This window comes from Mustelus asterias, chromosome 5 (genome assembly GCF_964213995.1).
Source record: "Mustelus asterias chromosome 5, sMusAst1.hap1.1, whole genome shotgun sequence".
Taxonomy (NCBI): Eukaryota; Metazoa; Chordata; class Chondrichthyes; order Carcharhiniformes; family Triakidae; genus Mustelus; species Mustelus asterias.
The window spans coordinates 42,930,846-42,957,128 of record NC_135805.1 but is presented as its reverse complement, the minus strand read 5'-3'; the positions used below and the strand labels follow the sequence as shown (position 1 = coordinate 42,957,128).

General features: G+C 41.0%; 2 protein-coding genes across 5 annotated transcripts in view; one reads left to right on the top strand and one right to left on the bottom strand.

The window, feature by feature from the left end:
* Positions 1-17,994, bottom strand: part of ttk (ttk protein kinase) — a 55,143-nt gene extending 37,149 nt beyond the window's left edge. The window contains exons 1-6 of one of the 2 annotated variants that reach the window (XM_078212459.1): positions 17,889-17,994; positions 14,491-14,619; positions 13,804-14,029; positions 11,941-12,047; positions 11,704-11,850; positions 7,344-7,461 (exon numbers count right to left, since the gene is read on the bottom strand). In XM_078212459.1, the coding sequence (XP_078068585.1) occupies positions 7,344-7,461; positions 11,704-11,850; positions 11,941-12,047; positions 13,804-14,029; positions 14,491-14,617 (725 nt within the window). In that variant the 5' untranslated portion in view covers positions 14,618-14,619; positions 17,889-17,994. Of the gene's footprint in view, positions 1-7,343; positions 7,462-11,703; positions 11,851-11,940; positions 12,048-13,803; positions 14,030-14,490; positions 14,620-17,453; positions 17,517-17,888 lie in introns of those variants that run through there. The other variant, XM_078212457.1, reaches the window with a different exon arrangement.
* A 3,897-nt stretch (positions 17,995-21,891) lies between these two features.
* elovl4a (ELOVL fatty acid elongase 4a) overlaps positions 21,892-26,283 on the top strand; it is a 70,256-nt gene continuing 65,864 nt past the window's right edge. The window contains exon 1 of one of the 3 annotated variants that reach the window (XM_078212447.1): positions 21,892-21,976. The gene's annotated coding sequence lies outside the window, so the exon portion shown is untranslated. Of the gene's footprint in view, positions 22,050-22,306; positions 22,404-26,283 lie in introns of those variants that run through there. The other 2 variants (XM_078212445.1, XM_078212446.1) reach the window with 2 other exon arrangements.

Genomic DNA, 26,283 nt, shown 5'->3' with positions numbered 1-26,283 from the left:
TAGACAGGGAATAGAGGGATATGGACCACGTACAGGCAAGAAAATATTAGAGAGGCATCTGTGTCAGCACCAACTTGATGGGCCGAAGGACCTGTTCCTGTGCTGTACAGTTCTTTGTCTTTATCACTATTAACCACACCTTCCACTAGTTTCCTGATTGTTGAGAATAGACTGATGAGGCAGTCATTGAAATTGTCTTGCTATTTGTGGACAGGACAAGACTTGGGACAATTTTTCACGTCAGATAAATGCCATGTTGTAGCTGTACTGAATAGCTGGGCTGGATCACAAGTCTTTAGCAAGAGGTTTCTTGATATTACAATGCAAGTCAGATTGATTGAAAACTGGCATCTGTCATGGCAGGATCCTCAGCACTCCTGGCTGGATTTTCACTTGAGGGTTGAGAATGCACAAACCTTGTCCTTGGAATACGCATCTGTTGGACTCCAACATTGAAAATGGCATGTTCTCAAAGACTTGTCCCTCATCAGTTGTTTGATTATCCACAACCATTTACAACTGAACATGACTTAATTGCAGAGCATTAGTCCGAATAATTGGTTGTCGAATAGTTTATCTTGATCTTTCATTGTTTAATATAGATTGTAGCCTAGAACTGTAGCCTCACCAGATTGACCCTTCATTTTTAGTTTCAAAATAAAAGGTCTCCCATTCAAGATGGAGATGAGGACAAATTTCTTCTTTCAGAGAGCAGGAAAGCTGGATCATTGAATATATTCAAGGCTCAGTTAGATAAATATTTGATTAACAGGGGAGTCAAAGGTTATGGGGAACAGGCGGGTAAGTGGAGTCAGAGGCTATTTTATTGAATGGCAGACTCAATGGGCCAAATGGCCCACTCTAATATCTTGTAATCTTAGGTATTTATGATGCTGTTTCTGACATGCCCTAATACACTCCTCATTGAACCAGCTTCATCTCCCTGCTCTACCAGGTTCGTCCCTGCCTTAATGGCAGAAACAGAATGAGGAATACGTCAAGCCATTGTCAGGAAGCAGAGGTAGTTTTAAGTGATCTATAATTGCATTGCTAAATATTAGAAATAAGATGAGTTTAATTTACTCTGTTTTCAGTTCAAACTGTGGCTGCAATGTGCTGAGAGAGTTTACAATGGAAAAAGTAAACACAAGCTTGGGGGAAGAATGAGATTTTGCTTAGCAACCAGGGGCCACTTTCAGAAAGACTGATCTTGAGAATGTGTTTTAGCTGAATTCATAGCAGGTGCAACTAAAAAGGTAGAAGCAGGACAAGGGATCTGCAAAATGGCAAACTTCCCAAAAAGCACACCAAGAAGTAAAGAATGAAAACAGAATGAAAATAAATATCCCAGGAAGTTACAAGTCAAAATAACAAACAGAAACTGGAATTGGAAAAAGGTACTGTTCATGGAAGTTAAAGGCAGAGCTGAAAAGTGAAGCAATTGGTTAAGTTGGCTAGTAAGAAGCCAAGGATATCTGAAGTGACCCTGAAGTTTGTGATATTTTACTACAGCCTGTGAAGCGATAGCTTAAGCAATTGGTGGTTGGATTTCAGAGTTTGTGTGAAAAGTTGAAAACTTTCAGGGCAAAGGAATAGTGAATGAAGAGTTGTAAAACCAGAAAATGGATCCTTGTTAGGAACAGCTGAGGGAAAGCATTGTTTGAAAGGAGATTCTAAGACGTGTCATCTTGAGAGTGGAGTATGGAATCACTCGTGGTAGAGAGTCCAGCGAAATAAGTTGGCTCACGGTGCAAGAATCATTTGGGGATTTGAAGAGAAATCCACAGTTCATATTTCAGAGTGGTGTGTCTGACCACAGTCAATCTGTGGGCTTAAAGGGACTGTATGTTTATTGAGACCATTATGGCACAAGATACATTTTATAACCTATGATATCCTTAAAATCTGTGCACATTTATGAAGATAAGTGGAAGCGAAGGAATACTGTTATCAAACTTTTCATGTTTAATAAATGCTTTTATTGTGTTAGAAGCTAATTGGTAGCCTTTGGAATCTATTCATCAATTTTTTAAAGTAAAAGTTATGGTCTTTTGAGCCAGGGTTCTATTCTGAGATCTTCCTGGATCTTAACTGGGATCGTAACACCATGACGTTACAGATTGTGGTAAAAAAAACACAATTCCACTGCTGATAGTCCATAACACCTCACGAGTGCCCAATTCTAAGCCACTAGATCAATTCTGATCCAACCCATTTAGCATGGGGCTAGTGCCACATAACACAATGGAGGGCTTCCTCTATATGCAGATGGGATTTTATCTCCACAACAATTGTGCAATGGTCACTCCTACCAATGCTGTCCATGGCAAATGCATCTGCCTGAACATTCATAATTCGATTGATTGGGGAAACAGTCCAGAGGGGTTTACTTCTGTTTCTCTGTTACCATAATATCTTGGTGTTTTCAGCAAGCCTGGCATCCAACAGAAAACCTTGTCACTGGATGTATCATGTGCTCCAAGATTTCTTTTACTTTAGAAAGCAGAATGAACTCAGACCATGATTTATATTATAAATGGCATTTATGCATTGAACAGGCTATTTTGGATCTATAATTGTGCAATGAGCAGAGATTAATTGATAACCTTGTCCTAAAGGGCATTTGAAAGAATGACCATAACATGATGGAATTTCGTAACGAATTCAAAAGTAATTTGATTAATTCCAAAACTGGGGTCTTAAATATAAAAGCAAATTACAAAGGCATGTGGGTTAAGTTGGCCAAGGTAGATCAGGAAACAACATTAAATGATGGCAGACAAGCAATATTTAAAAGAATACATAATTTGTAACAAATGTAGGTTCCTTCTAAGGCACAAAAAAACCCACAGAAAAAGTGGTCCAACAATGCTAAACAAGAGGTCTTAAAGACAGTATTGGATCAAAGGAAGAGGCTTACAATGTGGTCAAAAAGTAGCAAGCCTGAGGATTGGGAGGATTTTAGAGCTCAGCAAAAAGAGGACCAAGAAACTGATAAGAAAAAAGAACAGAGAATGAGAATAGACCAGCAAGAGACAGATTATAATCATTTCTACAGTTATGTAAATAGCAAAACATTAATGAAATTAAACACAGGCCCATTAGGGGCAGAGACAGGTGAAATTACAATGGGAAGTAAGGAAAAAGCAGAGACATTAAACAAATACTTTGTCAGGCGGAATGGCCTCCTTCTGTGCCATAATAACTGTCCTCTTGGGAGAAGACACAAAAAATATTCTGGAAATAATAGGGAACCAAGAGTCTAGCAAGAAAGGTAAACTTGAAAAATATCAATATAAAGATATAGTACCAGAGAAATGAAAGGGACCAAGTGGCAACAAATCCCCATGGCCTGTAACATGCATCTAAGGTTTTAAAAAAAAAGTAGGAATGAGAATGGCCGAAGTAAAAAAAGGTCTTTTTTTTAATAACAGAGAATCATGTAATTATAGCACTCATGATTTGTAGTGAATTGAAATGCTTTTAGGCCACTTCAAATGGGTGGAATGATTAAACTTCAAGTGGGTAGGAACATTAGCTTTTTCTTTGAATCTCTTACATTACCGTCAAGACTGTGGACCAATGCTTTTGCATCAAATCATGAAAGTGACTTGACATTTCAACATTTGTTTAAAGTAAACACTAACATCAGATTATGGCCTATTTCTAACTCTTCATCTTGTGCATAAATTATGGTTGAAGGAGTTAAAACTTAAATGTTCATAATTACATGTATGGCATGGGTTGGTGCTTTCCTTGGGCTGTAATTGTTCAACTTCATTTATGTTTATTTTAAATTTTGGTGGTCTATTGAGATTGTTAAGATACTGTACTTGGGAAAGAACTTTACATCAGCAAAATGGGCACAATAAAGGGGGAATTCTTGGATCTAACTTTTCAATTATATCCATGGAGGAAATTTCAGGTCACAATCCAACACTCTCTATTTGATTTACTTTGTAGCTCAGCTTAAACATTTGAACCAAAGACAAATGTTGTAAATCACCAGCTTAAATGAAGTTTTACATCAACTGCAATGTTTTACAAACATGTCAGTTTCCACATGTACACTGGAGAGATTGAGAGAGTTGATGGTGATGCAGAGCTGGGTGTTGCTAGTGTTTCTAAACTCAGAGCGCTTGTTTGAAATTGAGTACGACACGAGCAAAAATTCTCTCCAATTAAATACTCGGAAGACTGAGGCCATTGTCTTTTGTCCCCTAGACAAGAGCTAATCTTAAAATGAGCTCTCAATCACATATCTGCTCCATCACCAGGATTGTCTGTATCCACCTCCATCCCTGCCTTATTTCATCTGCTGATGAAATCCTCATCCATGTCTTTGTTACCTCAAGATTTGACTATTCTATTGCATTTCTAGCCAGTCTCCCATTCTATCTTTGTAAACTTGAGGTCATCCAAAATCTGCTGCCCCTATCCTTAAACACCAAGTCCTGTTCACCTATCATCCCTGCACTCACTGGTTAAGCAGTGCCTCCACTTTAAAATTCTCATCCTCATTTTCGAATCCCTCTGTGATTTCACCTGTCCTTTCTCCATAATCTTTGCCAGCTTTTACAACCCTCCAAGTTATCTGTACTCCTTAAATTCCACTTCTTGAGTGCTCTACTTTTGAATCACTCCCTTACTGGTTCCCATGCCTTCAGTTGGCAAGGCCCTAAGCTCTGGGATTTTCTTTCTAAACCTCTCTACTTCTCTACCTTCTTTAAGACTATAAAATCTACCTATTTGACTGAGGTTTTGGTCATCTGACCTAATATCTCCTTGCTTGGCTGGGTATCATACTCTATTTTATAATGCTCCTGTGAAGCACCTTGGTACACTTTATTACATTGAAGCCTCCTTAAGAAAGCAAATTGCTGTTTATGTACATAAAACTTTGAATTACTGTATCCAATTTCTCCAACCATATGGTGAAAGCCAGAATCTCCAACTAATTTAAGCTATGTTTCTAAAATTAACAGTTTTGCCTCATTTTGAAACGTTTGCTAAAAGAAATTTACAAATTAAACACTTTGGCCACAATCTTACCATTTCACCTCGCCAGCCAATGGGTAGGGCAAGCTGGTAAGATAGTGAGAGAACCGAGAAATCGGGACGGACGGATGGGCGCGCATGCACGCACACCTCAGAGAGAAAGGACATCTTCAATCTGAAAGTGAGCTCAGTTGTTGCCTCTGGGAAATCTGGGTTATTGGAGAAAGAAAAAATGTTTGTCCAGGGCAGGCCTGATCTGGTCGGGTAAAAATAGGAAATAAAAACTGCACATAATTGTACCTCTGCATGGTGCTTGCGACGGTGCTCACTAGCCCTGATTTCCTCTCTGTCAGCAGCCAGGCTCAGGGTTGTCCCACCCAGCTGTCTTGCGCTCAGGACCATAAGCAATATTGGAACTGTCCTCTGAATCAATGCTGTGTACCGTTCACATGCCACATTCAATCTCTCTTCACCTGGCAGCTCACACAAGTCAATACACTGCACAGGCAGCCAGGGGAGGCATACAACATGAACACATCCACCTCTGCCAGAATCAACAATAAGCATGTTCCCTTTCTGTTGTTGCGTTCGGAAGTTCTGAATTGCTTTTTAAAATGTTTAAACTGCAATATATTTCAAACACAGATTCCCAAGTGTCTGCTGCCCTTGCAGAAAAAAACAAAAAGGTGGAATTCCTTGATCCCAAATAGTGGGAATTTCTATTTTCTGGAAAGAGGTAATTGCAGAGATAGTGAATGCATTGGTTTTTAATTTCCAGAATTCATTTGATTCTAAAACAATTTTCAAGGATTGGAAAGTAGCAAATATAATCGGAGTATTTAAGAAAGGAAGAAGAAAAAACAAGTATCGTAGTGGACAAAATGCTAGAATTCATTATTAGGGACATGGTAGCGGGATACTTAAATCATATGATTTTGCAGAATCAACACAGATTTATGAAAGAAACCATACGTGAGGGTATAGCTGGTAAGATGGATAAGGGGGAGTATCAATGGATGTGACACATTTGAATTATCGATAAGGCGGAACACAAGATGTTATTAGACAAAATTAGGACTCATGAGTTTGGGGAATATATTAAATTAGCATGGATTGAGGATTGGTTAACAGACAAAATGCAGAAGGTATGAATAAATGGGATATTTTCGGGTTGACAGGCTATAACAAGTGAGATACTGCAAGAATCAGTACTCAGGCTTCATCTTTATTAATGACTTAGATGAGGCAACAAAATGTAACACGTTCAAGTTTGTTGATGAAACAAAGTTAGGTAGAAATGTATGTGGCGTGGAGGACACATAGGCTGGAATACCAAGTGGAAAGGTATGACGTTATTTACTTTAGAACCATAGAACCCCTGTAGTGTATATCCCTACCCAAGGAAATATATACTTGTCCTAGAGGGAATGCAACAGAGGTTCAATAGATTGGATCCTGGGATGAGGGATTTGTCCTACGAGAAGAGATTGGATAAACTAGGCCTATCTTCCCTTGCGTTTAGAAGTTGGGATTTGATTTAATTGAAACAGAAACTTCTTAAGGGACTGGCAGGAATCTAGATCATGCCATCACAACCTCCGAATAAGAGGTCATTTAGGATCAAGAGGAGAAACTTCTTCAATTTGTGAATCATGGGAATTCTTCAGCCCAAAGAGCTGCGGATGCTCAGTTATTGGATATATTCAAGGCAGAGTGCAACAGATGTTTTGATACTAAAGGAATTAAGGTACGTGAGGAGATTGCAGAAACATGAGGCAGAAGGTCAGTCATGATCTTCTTGATTATCAGAACAGGCTCTAAGGTCCAGCTCCTATTTCTTACGATCTAATTTCTTGATGGTACAATGAACAGGTAAACAGTAGCAAAGACAAAGAGAAAATTTACAGTAATTACAAATTTTACAATTGATCCTCAGAATATAGAACTTCATAATGTTGCCTGTGCTTTAACTAGGTAAAGCCAGAGAACCATTCCCAACTACAATCTTGCATTTTTTAAAAATGCAACATGAAACTACCTCTTAGAATGCATTGTCTGATAAGGGTACAAACTGAAGAATAGTCAGAGGGAAAAAAAAAGACAGGGAGATGGGAACGGAATTGAATTTGTTGGATTGCTGTGATAGAGCTGGTGCAAATTCAATGGGCCTAATGGTCTTATTTTGTGTTGTACTAACCTATGATTTAATAGCATTTGATTCCTAGCTTTCCTAGGCCAGGAGGTCTTCTGCGTAGCTCATACTCTGATGATTTCAGAAACTTTTCTCAACCCGCTCTGCAAATAAACTAATTGGTTCCAAACATAAAAATGAAATTCAACTTCACCTTAAGGATAAAAAAGGATCAATTTGCAATTCTTCAGAACTCTCGCTGTTTTTTCTGTTCTTGTTCAACGAATCAGTAGTGGTTGATAACATGCTTGGTGTGGTTTTACATACAGTCACTATGAAGGTGAAAAAATGTAAAAGTTAAGATAGGCATGTATATTTACATATTTTGGTCAGGATGACTAAAGAAGTAATTTCTCACTTTAATTGACAAATCAGGATTTTTACCTACTTAAAACACATGCAAAGTTTAAAAAATGAATTGATCTTGCTCCCTCCAAGTATTCGATTAAGATAAAAGGATATCTTAAAAAGCTATCTAGCTTCTGTTTAGAGAAAAGACATCACCATCCCACGTACGCAAGAAGCACTTTTCCTGAAGTGCAAATACATTTCCTTCCAGTCCAACAGCAAATTTCTAAAATTTTGTTTTCATTTTCCATGTTGTCTGGGTTTCCTTAATGTTAGCATCAGGTGGTGTTGCGAATTACAGAATTTCAGAATTCTAGAGTTTGAAACTTAAAGAATTTGAATTGAACATTTAAAAAAATTATTTATGGGACATGGGTGTCCCTGGCTAGGCCAAAATTTATTACCCATTCCCAAAAGCCCTCGAGAAGGCGGTGATGAGCTGCCTCTTGAACCGTTGCAATCCCTGTGGTGTAGGTACACCCACAGTGCTGTTACAGAAGGAGCTCCAGCAACGGTGAGGGACTGGCGATATAATTCCAGGTCAGGATGGTAAGTGGCTTGGAGGGGAAATTCCAGGTGATGGTGTTCCCAAGTGTCTGCTGCCCTTGCCCTTTTTGGTAGTAGAGGTTGTGGGTTTGGAAGGTACTGTCTAGGGGGCTTTGATGAGTTCCTGCAATGCATCTTGTAGTTGATACACTACTTCTACTGTGTATCGGTGGCAGAAGGAGTGAATGTTTGTGGAAGGGATGCCAATCATGCTAGCTGCTTTGTCCTAGATGGTGTCAATTTTGTTGGAGCTGCACTCATACAGGCAAGTTGAGTATTTCATCATACTTCTGACTTGTGCCTTTGTTTATATATTCGAGGGATGTGGGCTTCGCTGACTAGGCCAGCATTCATTGTCCACCGTAATTGCACTCGAGAAGGTGGTGGTGAACTGCCTTCTTGTGCCTTGCAGATTGTGGACAGGTCTTGGGAAGTCAGGAGGTGAGTTACCTGCTGCAGGATTCCTAGTCTCTGACCTGCTCTTGTAACCACACTATTTATAGAGCTAATCCAGTTGAGTTTCCGGTCAATGGTAACCCCAGGATGTTAACAGTGGGGGTCAGTGATGGTAATGCCATCGAATGTCATGGGGTGATGCTTAGATTCTCTCTTATTGGAGATAGCCATTGCCTGGCACTTAACGAATGTTACTTGCCACTTGTCGACCCAAGCCTGGATATTGTCAAGCATTTGGACATGGACTGCTTTAGAATCTGAGGAGTCTCAAGTGGTACTGAACACTGTGCAATCATCAGCAAATATTCCCACTTCTGACCTAATGATGGAAGGAAGGACATTGATAAAGCAGCTGAAGACAATTGGGCCCAGGATACTACTGAGGAACTCCTGCAGTGATGTCTGGGAGTGGAGACGACTGACCTCCAATAACCACAACGACATTCCTTTGCATTCAGTACGACCCCAATCAGCAGACAGGTTTCCCCGATTCCCATTAATTTAAGCTGGGTAGGGATCCTTAACACCATGCATGGTCAAATGTGGCCTTGATATCAAGGGAAGTCACTTATCTCTGGAGTTCAGCTCTTTGTCCATGTTTGAACCAAGGCTGTAATGAGGTCAGGAACTGAGTGGCCCTGGCACATCTGATACTGAAGCAGTCCGTGTTCAAATGCAACAAGATCTGGACAATATCCAGGCTTGGGTTGACAAGTGGCAAGTAACATTTGCACCACATTATTGCCAGGCAATGACCATCACCAATAAGAGCTGCTTTAACCACCACCCCATGACATTCAATGTGTTACTATCACTGAATCCCCCACTGTCAACGTCCTTGGGGTTACCATTGACCAGAAACTCAACTGGACTCACCATGTAAACAGTGGCTACAAGAGCAGGTAATAGGCTAGGAATACTGCAGCGATTAACTCACCTCCTGTTTTCCCAAAGCCTATCCACCATCTACAAGGCACAAGTCAAGAATATGATGGAATACTTCCCATTTTCCTGGATAGGTGCAGCTCCAACAAGACTCAGAAGCTTGACAACATCCCTGACAAAGCAACCCACTTGATTGGCACCACATCCACTCCCTCCACCACTGACACTCACTAGCAGCAGCGTGTACTATCTACAAGGCGCACTGCCAAAATCCACCAAAGATCCTTAGACAGCACCTTCCAAACCCATGACAACTTTCATCTAGGACAGGGGCACCAGATACATGGGAATGCCACTACCTGCCCCTCCAAGCCACTCACCATTCTGACTTCGAAACATATAATCATTCCTTCACAGTCGCTGGGTCAAAATCCTGGAATTCCCTCCCTAACGGCATTGTGGATCAACTCGCAGCATTTCAAGAAGGCAGCTCATCACCATCTTCAAGGGCAACTAGGGATGGGCAATAAATGCTGGCCTGCCAGTGACACCCATAACCCACGAATGAATATATTTTTTTAAAATCCCAAATAGAGCGTCAGTGGGCAGGTTATTGCTAATTAAGTGCCATTTGATTGCTCTGTTGATGACCCCTTCCATCACTTTCCTGATGATCGAGAGTAGACTGCTGGGACAGTAATTTGCTAGGTTGCACTTGTCCTGCTTTGTGTGTACAGGACAATTTTCCACATTGCTGGGTAGACGCCAGTGTTGTAGCTGTATTGGAACAGCTTGGCAAGGGGCACATCAAGTTCTGGAGCAAGTCTTCAGTACTATTGTCAGAATATTGTCAGGGCAAATAGCCTTTGCAGTGCCCAGTACCTTCAGCCATTTGTTGATATCACGTGGAATACAAATTGGCTGAAGACTGGCATCTGTGATGCTGGAGACCAAGATGGATCATCCACTCAGCTGATTATTGCTGGGATCCCCATTTATTGAGGATGAGGATGTTTGTCGAGCCTTCTCAACCAGTGAAGTGTTTAATTGCCCACCACCATTCATGTCACGATGTGGCAGGAGCTGCGGAGCTTAAATCTAATTCATTGGATGTGGGAATCGCTGGCTTTGTTGATCACTTGCTGCTTATGCTGTTTGGGACACGAGACATCCTGCGTTGCAGATTCACCAGGTGGGCACCTCATTTTTAAGTATGTCTGATGCTGCTCCTGGCATACGTTCCAACAATCTTTATTGAATCAAGGTTGATTCCTTGGCTTGGTGGCAATAGTAGAGTGGGGGATATGCTGGGCCATGAGGTTACAGATTGTGGTCGAGTACAATTCAGCAGCTGCTGACGGCCCGCAGCACCTCATGGATGCCCAGTTGAGCTGCTGGATCTGCCCAAAGTCTATTGCATTCAGCATGGAGGTCGTGCCACACAATACGATGGAGGGTTTCTTTAATGTGAAGGTGGGAAGGTCTTCTCCTCAAGGACTGTATAGTAATCGCCTCTACCGATGCTGTCACAGCGAGATGCATCTGCAGCAGTCAAGCGAGGTTAAGTATATTTTGCTCTCATCACCTGTCGCGGACCAGTACAGCAGTTACGTCCTTCAGGACCCAACCAGTTCGGTCTGTGGTGGTGCTGTGATTGAATACTCCCTATTTGCCTGGAAGAGTGCAGTTCAGCAACACTCAAGAAGCTCTGCACCATCCAGGACAAAGCAGCCCATTTATTGGCACCCCATGCACTACCTTCAACATTCACTCCATCCAACATGCACAGTAGCAGCAATGTATACCATTTACGCAATGTGCTTCAGTAACTCACCAAGGCTCTTTCAACAATACCCTCCAAACCCATGACCACTACCACCTAGGACAAGTGTAGCAGATGCATGGGAACATCACCACCTGCAAGTTCATCTCCAAGCCACATATCATCCTGATTTGAAACTATAATCCCATTCCTACACTGCCACTGGGTCAAAATCTTGGAAATCCCTCTCTAACAACACAGTGGGTGTAACTACACCACATGGACTGCAATTGTTTAAGAAAGTGCTCACCACACCTTCTCAAGGACACTTTGGGATGGGCCATAAAAATGCTGGCCTAGCCATGCAATGCCCACAGCCCATGAAAATATATTTTTTTTAAATGTAAAAATATATTTATACTTAGAAGTCTAATTTCCTATTTTCAGTCTTTCCCACTCCCCAACCTCCTCCCTTCTCTTAGAACGTCCAAACATCCCATTTTAAACACTTATTTACCAGATAGGTTTTCTTTGTCTCCATCTTCAGGTAATAGCTCAGTTTTTCCCTGGTTTAAATTTTGAAAAGCAGTTTCCAAGAGCTCTATCGGTTTTACTTTCACAGTCAGTGCTTTCTGAAGAATGGTTCTACATTTCCTCACAGAGCCTGTCCAACGTCAATAACAGTTATTTTCCACAAATATATAACAGCACTGTATTAAAGATATGCTATAATAAAATTGAAAGTCATACAAACCTCGATTAAGCTCAAATTGTGCATATGCAATATGCACAAAGGCAAATCTCTTACAGTTCACTCTAGCCAAGTTGAATTGCTCCTGTGCTTCATCTACATCTACAAAACTGAAGGGAACAACGTGATTAGAATCTCTTTAGAACTTTCCTAAAGATGTAAACACAACTAAAGTTTGAACACTGCTGAATGTTGCCAAAGCTTCTCATCTTGCACTCATCAGGACAAAAGCAAGAGTGCCAAATTTCAAACAAACAATCACAATGATTTATACCGAACGAGAAAAAGATGCTGATCGGTTGGAGAGTTGACTAAGATTGCTTTATCAAGCAACGCCACAGCCAATGGGGAATTATATGCTCCCCAGTTCCTGGTAATTCCAGAAAGGTGCAAAACTTACGCATAATTTATTTTATTTACACAGAACATGTCACCATGTAAGAGTGTATCCCCATATAGAAGTATGCTTCTGGAAAGCACAAAAGCCATGTTATGAGCAAGACTGATTATCTTAAAACTGGTTGTTAGATAGCATAAGCTGCTCCTAGATGTGATTCTGTGATCAGACAGCACCTACTGAACAATGTTGTGGTGAGCCAATAGTTAGACTAACACTAGTGTAGTAACAGGCAAGTCAATTTCCCATAATTCATTGCATAATTCAGCAGTCCATGGTCAGAAAATGATTAACTGTATATTTTATATGCAAGAGAAGGGTCAAACAACTGTGACCTGTTAAAGAATGGTCAATATTCTAAATCAATCAAAAACAGTTTCTGAAGATAAGCTCTAAGATATAAAGTGAGCATTATTCCTGAAGAATCACTACAATGTCAAAACAATATAACTTTGATGTTATATCATTCAATGAAATCATGTATTCAGTTCAACTAAATAGAATCATAGACCATCTTCTGTTGATGCTTACCCAATCAGAAATCTACCAACATTGAGGGTGACTGCTTCTGACAGAATTTCTGCAGTTCTGGATCATAATAATCATAGAGGCCCTACAGTGCAGGAGGTGGCCATTCGGCTCATCAAGCCTGCACCAACAACATTCTCACTCAGGCTCTATCCTCGTAACCCCACATATTTACTTACCCTGCTAAACCCTGGCACTAAGGGGCAATTTATCATAGCCAGTCAACCTAACCTGCATGTTTGGAGTGTGGAATGAAAGCACGGAGCCCGGAGGGAACACACAAAGGCACGGGGAGAACGTGCAAACTCCACACAGACAGTCACCTGAGGCCAGAATTGAACCTGGGTCCCTGGCGCTGTGATGCAGAAGTGCCACAATGCCGTCTTTCTAAGGTTAGAAATAAAGATGTTCACTGATGATTGCACACTGTTCAACACCTATCACAACTTCATAGAATCCCTACAGGGCAGGATGAGCCCATTCTGCCCATCTTGTCTACACTGACTCTACTAAAGAGCATTTTATCCAGTGCCATCCTCATCCCCGCAACCCCATACATTTACCATGGCTAATCCACCTAACTTCAGTGGATCAAACTTTATTACTCAGGAACTTTTGATTATCACATAGTTCCTCATAAGCGAAGGTGGCAACCTCATCCTGAACACAAGTTGTGAAGCAAGTTGGAATGTACCCAAAATTTAACTCCACAAGCTCAGATGGTTAAAAAGTCAACATGTCAGGAAAAGTGCTCTTAATTCTAACCTGAATTTAAATAAAAATCAAAATTTTTACTGCAGTATGCATGGGTTGTTCTTTCTCTGCTAAACAGTTCCTTCAACTATTAAACATGGACTTAATTAATTTCAAAAATTACATTTTATGGCCTAAGAAGTTCAAATTCTTCTTGCTTTACAAAAAATGTTTAGAAGAATACTTACACTTTAAGCTCTGCAAAACGTATCAAGATGCGAGCATAGCATTCATTTGCATAATGCTTCTCGACCGATAGGGCAGCAACTGTGTCGTTATATAGCTCGATAAGTCTATTCAAAAGTCTCTCATTAGTTCGAGGATCACCCATCTTTTCCACTTTCTGAAGGTATGCAAACCAGTCCTCCGGAAAGTTTCCATCAGCCATAATTTGTCTGATAGTGGCAGTGTGATCTATGGTAAAATAGAATAAGTTTAATTACACTTCCTATTGGAATTTAAGATATGTGGAAAGATAATGTATTATCACGTGAGTAAAAAGATCCAGGTCAATTCAGTATTTTAAGTTACTTTATTTTCATATCACTAATCTAGCATTCTCTTTATTATGAAGACAGTGTTTTTTTCACACTTTCTAAACTGCCTCTTTCTTACTTTTTTAAATTCCTCAAATACAACCAGGGTCTAGTTTTAAGAAGATCCCTCTCCCAAGGTGGTATCGATAGTGCACATTAACGAGGAGGCAATGCTTGACATAATAGAACTTCTTATAATGTGGCGTGGGGGTGAAGAGAGGGTTGTGGAAGCATTCAATTCTAATTGGTTCAATGCTTTTCTAATGATGGATAAGAAACATAAGTTCCAAATAGAATAACTGAAATAAAGAAAATAAACAAAAATGTACTCCACTGCACCGGTAATGTCAGAATTAGATTTCAGCTCTTCCGTTTTGTTTGCTTCCTCTTGTTGTGTTCGAAGGAATGCCAATCGGCTCGTAATGCGAGCCAGTCGCATCCTTGACTCATTCATGTCTTCCTCCATGACTGCAAGCAAGGGAAGAAGCATTAAAGTATCTAGACTGTTAGACATTCATCAGTACTTTCAAAACATAATATTGCATTTCTTTTAGAAAAAAACACAACATTCAAACAATAAATAAATTGTCAACACTCAGGTTGAAAGAACAAGTATACAAACATGTGTGAAAGGTGGACACAGGGGCAGAATGTCAGGATAAGGGGATCATTTGGCATTGAGGTCAGGAGAAATTTCTTCATTGAGAAGGTTATGAACTTTTGGAAGTGTTGTGGATTGTCCAACATCAGTGTGTTGAAGGTTGAGACACAGATCTTTGGTCTGACAAGGAACCATGAGATAGTGGGAGCAGAGGGGAAAGTGGAACTGAGACAGAAGATCAGCTAAGTTCGTAGTCAATGGCAAAGGAATGTATTGGCTATGCCTGCCCCGTTATCTTATGCACCATAGAGCAAGCTCGAGCATAATCACACATGCATAATCACCTATTACAACTCTTTGGGTTCAAATTAAATATGCATGCACACCAAACAAGTCGCAAAAAATATCACATCTCACTTAATCTAATTGTGACATAAGATTATTTACTGTCTGTATCACATTCTGGAGTAAATGAAATGAAGAGAACAAAGCTAATTAAATGCCTGGGTTGGAGCTAACATGCGCAATTCCCATCTTTGTGTTCTTTAATGCATTGCCTGCATGGTTATAAGGCAAGAAAGAACGAAATTTCTCTAATATTATAAGAAAGCATAAATTGCATTGTTGAATGTAGGTCAAAGCGTCAAATTAAACATCCAGGCCGAGAGATTAGAGGCTCAAAAAATGATGTAACCCTGGGTCCCATAAAAAGAAAAAGTGGCAAGGAAACCTCAGCTGAAGAAAAAGAATGATGTTTCAGAAGCTCTATGGTGGAAAGTAGGAAAACGTACAGCACATGCTGAAAGCAAAAGAAACAGCATCATTGGAAGAAGCATAATCCAGATAAGTATGGGAAACTTCAGGTTTGTAAAGACATGATTGATTGCATACATTAAAAATCCATTGACCGAGAAAGAAGTCTGGAAGGGAAGATACACGCAAAAGTAAAGAATTAATGAACATGAAGGTCAGCATAGCCTCACAGTGCCAGGGACCCGGGTTCAAGTCCCTGCTTGGCTCACTGTCTGTGTGTTCTTCCCACTCTGTGTCTGTTGCCCCCAGGTGCTCCGGTTTCCTACCACAGTCTAAAAGACGTGTTGGTCATGCTAAATTCTCCCTCAGTGTACCCAAAGGGGTATTGGAGTGTGGGGACTAGGGGATTTTCATAGTAACTTCATTGCAGTGTTAATGTAAGCTTACGTATGACACTAATAAATAAATATTAAAACATTTGAAATGCAGTAAATATAACTTTGGAGATTAGAGATAGAATTGGAAATGGAGAATAAATAGCCAACATAAGAGCAAGAGGTCAGGGATTCGCCACCCACACATCACCAAAGGTTAGATAAATATTCATTATATCTTACAAAACGCAGGTATAATTGGGACAGTGTTCTTAAAGGAATATATTTTATCTACCAAAATTGAATAGTATCAAAAGAAGCTTTTCAAGATGAGTAGAGATTCAGCCAGATGGATGAGAGATGTGATGATCAGGAGTGGCTACAACACCAGACATTTCCCTTCATTACCATAGCATCCAGCTTTTTTATTCATTCAAGGAAAGTGAGCTTCACCAGCTAGGCCAGTATTTATTGCCCATCCCCAAGTGCTCTTGAAAACAGCAAAATGATTAGAGCTAAAGCAATGGGGAGAACATTTGTGCTGGAGAATCTGAAACCACATTCAGAAATAACATGGATAGAATTGACTTCTAGGCAATAAAGTTTGTAATAACAAACAAAATTACATTGTTTTGAGAAAACTGCACTATAATCAGTCACAGCTGATCACAGGCAAGTTAGACAATGTGACAATTCTTGTTCCTTGACAAGCACAAACTTCATGAACAGCCCCGCGTAAAGCCACAATCCAGTCTAGGCAGCATCACCTCAAACAAATCCGACTTGCACTAGACTAACATGCAAAGCAGATGTGTCAAATGTTGCAAAAAAAATTGTTTCTTCATCCAAAAAAAGAGTAAAAATGTTTTTTTTCTAGCATTGATGCTTGCTAGATTTAAGGAATGTTGCCAGCATTCACCGTTCACAAAATTAAACCCACAAATACACTGTGCTCAATCCCACGTCTAATGGATCAGATACTTATAGGATGGTTACAGTTTAGGAAGCCAATCACCCCATCAGGTCTGTGCTCTGCAAGAACAACCCAGGTCAGAAACAATGCCAAGGCTCCAACTGGGGAAAACAGGAAAACATAAGTTCCAAGGTGGAGCCATGGTGGAAGGGGAGGGGTCAGATGCAGCCGGAGAAATACAGTTGCCAACTCTGTACCCAGGATGTTTCATTCCGCCCGCCCACCCACCCACCCAATTATGCTCCCCTCGCCCCTCTTCACCGAGGCTGGCCCGTCGCCTTCCCACGTTAGGAAAGCGAACAGTTGCTCAGTTGGTAATGTTACATTTACATAGAACCTTTAATGTGGGAATAAACGCTTCATAGGGCCTTTATCCAACAGAACCTGACACCTAACCACAAGTCACCCAAACAAGGAGACCAGTGGCCAGAAGCTTAGCCAAGGCGCTGGGTGTTCAGGGGCATCTTGAAGGAGGTAGAGGTACATGGGCAGAACAAATACACTGTGATATTGTTTATCGGTCCGATTATAGTTCCTCCTCCGGCAGCCGATTGCCCGCAACCTTTAACTCCCGGAGGCCGGGCTGCTGCCCTGCACTTACCGAGTTGACAAACCCCGCGCAGCCGCCACCAACCGCCGCGCGTTCAAAACTCCCGCACCGCCCAACAAGACCCCACTGCATTGGATGGGAGCACAGCAGAGATTCCGATTGGTGGTCGGATCTAGTCCCGCCCCTCAGGGGGAAAGGGGGCGGGGGATAGCCAGTCGATCCTCCAATAGGACATTTAGAACTTGAAGGGGGTGGAGCGTGCCCTGGTTCCGGATGTAGTGGCGCCTGCGCCAGCCTGAGCGAGTGCAGAACTCACACAACAGTGATGGGTGTTGCCAGGTTTGCTGCGGATTTTCTGTTTTACTTATAATTCACCAACCTAGCTGCAGACAGAAAGCACAAAAAAAGAGGGAAAAACAGAAAAAAACTGGCAACACCCACAGGTTAGGCAATATCTGTAAAAAAAGTATAAAATTTCAGACATACCACTTCATCAGAATCTGAAGATGCGTCTTTTGGGTGGATAAGAAACCTGCCATCCTTGCCTGGTCCAGCTACATGTGACTCCAGCTACATGTGATTCCAGCTCCACGCCAACACGAATGCCTCTTAACTGCTCTCTGTCCCGATTGTCCTGACATTTCCAGGATTTAAAGATTAATCTGGAAATTTCTGACAAAACCTCAGAGAAATATTTTATGGGCAATAAAAATGTTAACACATTGTGAAAAATTATGTTTTTCATTGTCTTTGAATATTTTATTTGAACGCTTTCATTTATAAGTTAGAAAAAATATCAGGGGCGGTGTGGGGAACAAAGACTGACCGGTATAACAGTGAGAGGCATAAGATCATTTGATGAAATCTTTAGCGATATGATCGACCAGATTTGGCGATTTCAGTTGAATCAAACCACTTTGATTCAAGTAGAAAACCCGTTAACCATCTTTAAAGGGCAACTAGAGATGGGCATTAAATGTCCACAGAATGAATTTTAAATGCAAGCATCTTACTGGAAGAATAAAATGAAGGGAAGATGCTCGGAAATTGCTGAAGGCCTGTGACCGCAAATTCCCAATATAAAGAGATGGTTAATTTACTTTTAAAAAGCAGTTGGAAGCAGGCTGTCTCATTATTATTAACATTGTAATAATAATTCAAATTTGTGAGCTTGCCATGTTGAAAAGAGAATAAAAAGTGTGACACTTGGAGATGTTGCTTGAGCAGCTGTGACTCAGGAGCAACGTTTGGAAAACAAAGCCATAATAGGTCTCAGAAATATCACCTAAAATACCTTGAAGGTGCTATCTACAAATGCCAACTCTGATAACAAAGCTGTAAGTCAGAAAGAAAGGATATTAGAGACCTCATAACATCTGAAACTACTTCTGCTTGTAGAATGATTCACTGTAAATGTTTCAAAGCATCTCACAGAGTGAAACGGACAGCAAGCATTGGGCTTCTTAATTTGAATACCAGACCAAATGTACAAGGCAATCAATATACCAGTTCTGTGGAGCCTAATGTCCTATTATAGAAACAACATTAATACAATCGCGAATGTATAGATTATGATAACCAGGAAAAACATTAACGAGAAGCTTTGGTTATGTGAAATTGAGATTATTTCCATTGAAGGAATGGGTCATGATTTAATTGAGTAAGGGTTTTAATAGGATGCCTTCAGAAAGACTACAGTATTTCCTCTGATTGGATAATCAGTTACTAGAATTGTCACTGAGGAGAGAGATTAGGAGAGAGAGTGAGATAAAGTTATTTGCACAACAATTAGAGCAAGCAATGCTTTGCCAGAGAGACAAGTTGAAGCAGAGACAATTGTATCTTCCAAAGGAAATGTGGATAAGCATCTGTAACAATAAAATTAGTTTTGTATTGGTCTACCAAAGCGCCAGTAGATACAATTAACTAAATAGCATATGTTCTGTGATGTAAACTTCTTTTACGGGAAGAAGACTGGAAACATAGAATCATCATAGAATCCCTATAGTGCAGAAGGAGGCCATTTGTCCTATCGAGTCTGTACCGACCACAATCCCACCCAGGCCCCATCCCCACAACCCCATGCATTTATTTACCCTGCTAATCCCCCTGATACTAGGGTCAACTTAGCATGGCCAATCCACCTAACGTGCACATCTTTGGACTGTGGGAGGAAACCGGAGCACCCGGAGGAAATCCACGCAGACATGGGGAGAATGTGCAAACTCCACACAGACAAGGCCGGAATTGAACCTGGGACCCTGGCACTGTGAGGCAGCAGCACTAAACACTGTGCCACATGATGTAAAGGAGCCTGTTCCAGGTGTTGGAGAGGTGTGAGAAAATTAGAAAAATAGACAGATTATAGGATGTGTGTTCTGGACACAGGCTGAAACCTTTGTTTCAGACAGAGAATGGCAAATGGAAATGTGATATGTAGAAGGTCTGGTTTGGAGGACAAAGCAGTTGAAGGGGATTATGATTTTCGTACATCAAGGAGAGATAACCAACAGAGATTGTGCACTGGAGGAGTCATAAAATATAGCACAGGATATAGACAGTAGAGTTTTGAACAAGTTCAAGCTCATATTGGGCAAAAGATCATGAGGGCAGTTAAGAGGACAATGGTGAAATTAAAGATATATAAAACAGGGTGTGGAGGTATTTTTGATTTGAATTGAATTATTATTGTCACATGTATTAGTATAGAGTGAAAAGTAATGTTTCTTGCGCGCTATACAAAGCACGTCGTTCATAGAGAAGGAGACAAGAGAGTGCAGAATGTAGTGTTACAGTCATAGCTAGGGTGTAGAGAAAGATCAACTTAATGCAAGGTAAGTCCATTCAAAAGTCTGACAGCAGCCGAGAAGAAGCAGTTCTTGAGTCAGCTGGTACGTAACCTCAGACTTTTGTATCTTTTTCCCGACGGAAGAAGGTGGAAGAGAATATGTCCGGGGTGCGTGGTGTCCTTAATTATACCGGCTGCTTTTACGAGGCAGCGGGAAGTGTAGACAGAGTCAATGGATGGGAAGCTGGTTTGTGTGATGGATTGGGCTACATTCATGACCATTTGTAGTTTCTTGCGGTCTTGGGCAGAGCAGGAGCCATACCAAGCTGTGATACAACCAGAAAGAATGCTTTCTATGGTGCATCTGTAAAAGTTGGTGAGAGTCGTAGCTGACATGCCAAATTTCCTTAAGTCTTCTGAGAAAGTAGAGGCGTTGGTGGGCTTTCTTAGCTATAGTGTTGGCATGGGGGAACCAGGACAGGTTGTTGGTGATCTGGACACTTAAAAACTTGAAGCTTTAAACCGTTTCTACTTCGTCCCCATTCATGTAGACAGGGGCATGTTCTCCTTTACGCTTCCTGAAGTCGATGACTATCTCCTTCATTATGTTGACATTGAGGGAGAGATTATTGTTGTCGCACCAGTTCACCAGATTTTTTTTAAAGGATGAGTTTCAACAGCAGTGGAGGTGATGTAATGGCTAAAGAATTGCCTTAAAGGTGGGCTAAAAATTGAGTTGGTGTCAGACCAAATACTAGGGAAGCAAAAACTAACCTTGATTAAATAACATTTATGGGCTGTGGGCCAAGTGCTGGCAGATGGGATTACGTGGGAGTTCAGGTGTTTCTAATGTGTCAGTGCGGACTTGATGGGCTGAAGGGGCTCTTCTGCGCTGTATAATTCTAACAGAGATTTGTACAAATAACACATTATTTTCAATGGACCTGAAAGATAATGGAGAATATAGGTTCTGAGTGCTGATTGTGTAACTATTAACTGCATTTATTAATGACTTAAATGATGGGATAGAAATCACAAATCTAAACTTTTTTATTGATTTATGAGACATAGACATCATTGGTTGGAAGCATTTATTGCCCATCTCTAGTTGCCCTTGGAGGGCAGTTGAGAGTCAACCACATTGCTGTGGATCTGGGGTCATATGTAGTCCAGACCAGGTAAGAACAGCAGATTTCCTTCCCTAAAGGACATTACTGAACCAAATGCGTTTTTCCAACAATCAACAATGGTTTCATGGTCATCAGTAGATTCTTAATTCCAGATATTTTTCATTGAATTCAAATTCCTCCATTTGCCATGGTGTGATTTGGATCCAGATCCCCAGAACATTAGCTGAGTTTGTGGCTCAATAGTCCAAGATAATACCACTAGGTCATTGCCTCCCCACCTTTTGCTGACAGAAATATAAGCAGCAGCATTGGATGCTGTGCAGATGGAAGCATAAGACAACCAAGAGATATTGACAGATTAATGGAGGGGCAAAACTCTAGCCATTAGATTTCAATGTGGGCGAATGTCGGTTTGATGGCTCCTTTAGGAATCTGCTGCCGAGTGCTGCAAAGAGAAGCGTTAACACTTGATACCTTGGTGTGATTTACTCAGTACCATTTCGTCCCTCTTTATACACTGTGGTTGGTGATGAGCAGGGGATGGTCACATGCGCAGATGGTGCCCCCGATGGTTGAGTGACAGGTGGCAGTAGCCGCCGCCGCCGCATGCGCAGTGAAGGCTGTGCCAGTGATGAGCCGCGGACGGGCTGGACATGGTGAGTGTGCGAGTGAGTGACCGGAACTAGACCGAGCCGGCTAATCAAACCATCCGGCGTTAAAAGAAAGAAAGTAAGATCTCCCACCGATCGATGGAAATTTAAAAAAAAATAATACACCGAGACCTTATTTAGATAGCCGTCGGCTTCAGATTGTTGGCAATGGTGTCGTTTGATCCGGTTGCTAGCCGGTCGGCCGGCTGGCTTGGAACAGGAGGCGGTTAGAGTCTCGCTCTCCTGGGAACGCGCGAGCGCAGTGGGGTGTTGCGCGCGGGGAGTGGGGGTGGGGTGAGGTGCGCGTGTGCGCGCCAGCGCTCGGCCGTGGCGTGCGCGTGCGCGATTGTTGTTGGGAGCGCGCGCAGGCGGGGGGGGGAGACAGTGACCTTGGAGTGAATGTGCGACACAGGAGATCTTGCTCACACTCAAGGTAAGAAGAAGAGCAACAAATTATAAATATGCAGCATCGCCCGCTGCACCGCAATGGCCAAGAGAACCCATGCATGTTGGGTTTCTCATGGTATCAGTCGCGATTGGGGGGGCGGTGTATTAAATGGGTGGTTGGTTTGGAGCAAGTGCATTATTCCCAGCCCCCCCTCCTCCCCACATCATCTGTACTATGCTTAATGTGGTCAATCAGATTTGAAGTAAGCAATGTGCCTGGCTGTGGAATAGTTCGCAGGCTCAAATTTATAAAAAATATATACATGATGTCTATTTCGAAACAGGTTTCCCTCTGCCAGAGATGTCACGTTCACTTGTTCTTGAGTTCAATTAATGCAAATGTGTATCAAATAAGGACTGTTCATACAAATCGAAGACTGAGACAATGAATGCAGTGGGGTGATATGCAATTCATTTGATGACATTATTTTGGAAGAGGGAAAAAGTCTTTCTTTTTTGGCTGCATGTTATTTTACTCCTTTTCGTATAAAGACAAGAAAGGGTGATTCCAGTCGGTTTTCTTTTTGCTAAAGAGATAACATTTTCGGTGATGATTTTTATGCGTTAGGTGTTTATTTCAAACAAGCTGAGACTGTACCACTTTAAACCGTTAATCTGATTTTTATGCCGGACTAATGTTACGATTGGTTGTTTAGCTCTTAAGAGATCAGTCTTCATTCGGTTTAGTCCAGGTGAATTCGATCTTCGAGGAAAGAAATCGATATTTTTTTATCGAAACCCGCCTCGTAATGACTAAGGGGATTTTTTTATTGCTTTGTAAGGTAGATGTTCAAGATTATTTTGAATGTGCGGGAGTTCACCGGTGAGAGAGAGATCCGGTAGATCTGCAATATCACTGAACATCACGCATTGATATGGATCAAAAAATGCATGATTTAGAGTCATAGAGATATACAGCAAATTTTGTTAAAATTGCAGAGATTAGTGTACGGGCGATGCCCGTTTCTGCAACTCAGAATGTTTGACCGTCCCAGAAAAAGGTTTTTCTCTCAAGATGTGTGTTTGTAGGTGCCCTAGGAAATACAACAAAAATAGCATTCATTCAATTGTTTTAGTGTGATATATTTTGAAATAATGGAGAATGCACGATTCAGGAGCAACCCTATTTGTTTAAAATATACGTACAACAGCTAATATGTTTGGCATTACCAATTAAAATCGAAATTGATCACACGAGACATATTTTCATACAGTAGTAGTATTAAAAACAAATAGGTCAGTGCAGTATTAAAACATGCCATCAACTTTCACAAGTAAACTGCAACAATGGTACAAATTTATGCAGAGGAGTTTTGAGAACATAATATTTAGTATGTTGGTGAGCATTTTTATCACAATTTATTCCCTTCTCTCTCAAACCCACAGTCTTCTGGATATAGTGACTCATGCTGCAGCATAGTTTCCCATTCACTGGCAGCCATCCTGGACTTTTTTTCATTCTTCATTGGGAGATTAGACAACATCATTTATATAACATCTTTGTGCTTTTGTAAAGCCCCTCTAGATATTTTCCTATGTTAATAAGACGAAATGGGTGTTAATGGACAAAGAAGAAATACTGAATAAAGTGATGTAGCTTGGTTAAAGGATAGTGACTAGGCTGACCATTCACCAAGCAAGACATTGTAGCAAGTTTGGTTTTTTTCTCACTACAGTATACTTTCCTTCAGATGGCTGTTGGTTAACAATCAATGTTGCGGAGTCCAGGATACCGGAGGTCAAATTTAGCATACCACTGCCCCCCAGTTGAGTTCAGCTAACTAAATACAGACATCATAATATTACAGCTTTTTTAAGTCGAACACTATGCCATGATACCCATGGAGCATGGGAAAGGACTAAAATGTATTTATTTAAATTTTATAAATTAGTGCAAATTTCAGTATTGACAAAAGTTGAGGATTTATCTGAGACAATGGGATGTTTTTTTTAATTTGAAGGTAAAACTCAATTTTAATGTATCTGCTTCTTTACTTGGGCCTCTTTCCAGCACATATCAACCATAGTCAGGAGTCATGTATCACATGGCAGAAGTAGTTACTGTGCAGTCATATCCGTTAGGAAGTGTCCAGAATAATTTGAATTGCAACCTTTTATATAGCTGAAGGGGATTAGAGACTGAATTCTAATCCATGTTTCGGAAGCAAAAGGACATGTATCACTGCATCTTCTAATCTTCATTATTAATTTTGTATTTTAAAGCAAATGTAATTTGATTTTAGATAGGATTGAACATGTGGTAGAGGTTGTCACTCTGGAAAAGTAATTTATAATTTTCAAATTCAAAGAATAAATGTCACCATTAATGCTCCTTTTAAAATAATTGTTAAGAATTCTGTAAAACATTGCTTGATTTTTAAAAATGATTTAGACTGAAATTTGATTACATTACAGGAAACTGTTTCTGGCACTAAATGAACCAAACATTCATAATGGGAAATGAGAAAATGGAAGAGATTTTGAACAAGTATTATCTAACCATCTTCACAGTAGACAATGTAGAAAGCATCCCAAGCATGGCAGAAAATCAAGAGGCAAAAGGAGCTTAAACCAGTCACCATCACTAGAGAAAAAAATGATGGGAAAACTAATGGAACTTAAGGCCTGCAACCTCGGGCCTTAAAAAAAAGTGATTGCCGATATGGTGAATGCAATGTTTGTAACCTTCTAAAATTCCCTCGATCCTGAGAAGGTTCCAGCAGATTGGAAAACCTCAAATTCAAGAAAGGAGTGAGGCAGAATGCAGGAAACAATAGACCAGTTAGCTTAACGTCTTTTTTTGGGGGGAAATTCAAATATCCATTATTCGAGGTAGTAACAAGACATTTGGAAAAATCATAATACAACCAGGCAGAGTCAGCATGGTTTTGTAAAAGGGAAGTAATGTTTGACAGATTTATTAAAGTTCTTTGAGGGTGTAACATACAATGTGGATAAAAGGCAACTGGTAGATGTAGTGTGGGGTTTCCCAAACTTTTCAAGTCACGGAAGCCCTAGTGACCTCCCAAGTGTATCAGGGAACCCCAAGCAGTCTCATAATATCCACACAAATTTTTTGCTGCAAAATAGGTGCAAACACAAAAATCAAACATAAACAAGTATTTTCTAGCTATATTTATACATTTATTAGCAATTAGGAAGAGGTGCACTGTCACAAATTCGTCAGCTACTTGGTCCCCTCACATTAACCCCTGACCAAGCCGCCTTGGCCCTTAACATTAATACTGGAAATAGTACCCACTTTAGGAGTGGGTAATCTTGTAATGATTTAGAAGTTTTCTTAATAAAAAAACTTAAGTTTTACCTTTTGTCATTTTTAATGAGAGGAATGATGCTGGAAAGCTGATTCCCATATCGGACACACACCTCCTTCACACACATACACACCTCACTCTGTCATACACACACTCGCATCTCTTGCATTCACACACACACAAACACCTCTCTCCCTCACCCGTCTCGCATACATGCATTCACCCCCTCTCTCACACACTGACTCGTCCCCTCTCACTCACACACTGACTCGCCCCCCTCTCACACACTGACTCGCCCCCTCTCTCTCTCTCTCACACACTGACTCGTCCCCTCTCTCACACACTGACTCGTCCCCTCTCTCTCTCACACACTGACTCGCCCCCTCTCTCTCTCACACACTGACTCGTCCCCTCTCTCTCTCACACACTGACTCGCCCCCTCTCTCTCTCACACACTGACTCGTCCCCTCTCTCTTTCACACACTGACTTGCCCCCTCTCTCACACTGACTCGCCCCCTCTCTCTCACACACTGACTCGCCCCCTCCCTCTCCCACACACTGACTCGCCCCCTCTCTCTCTCCCACACACT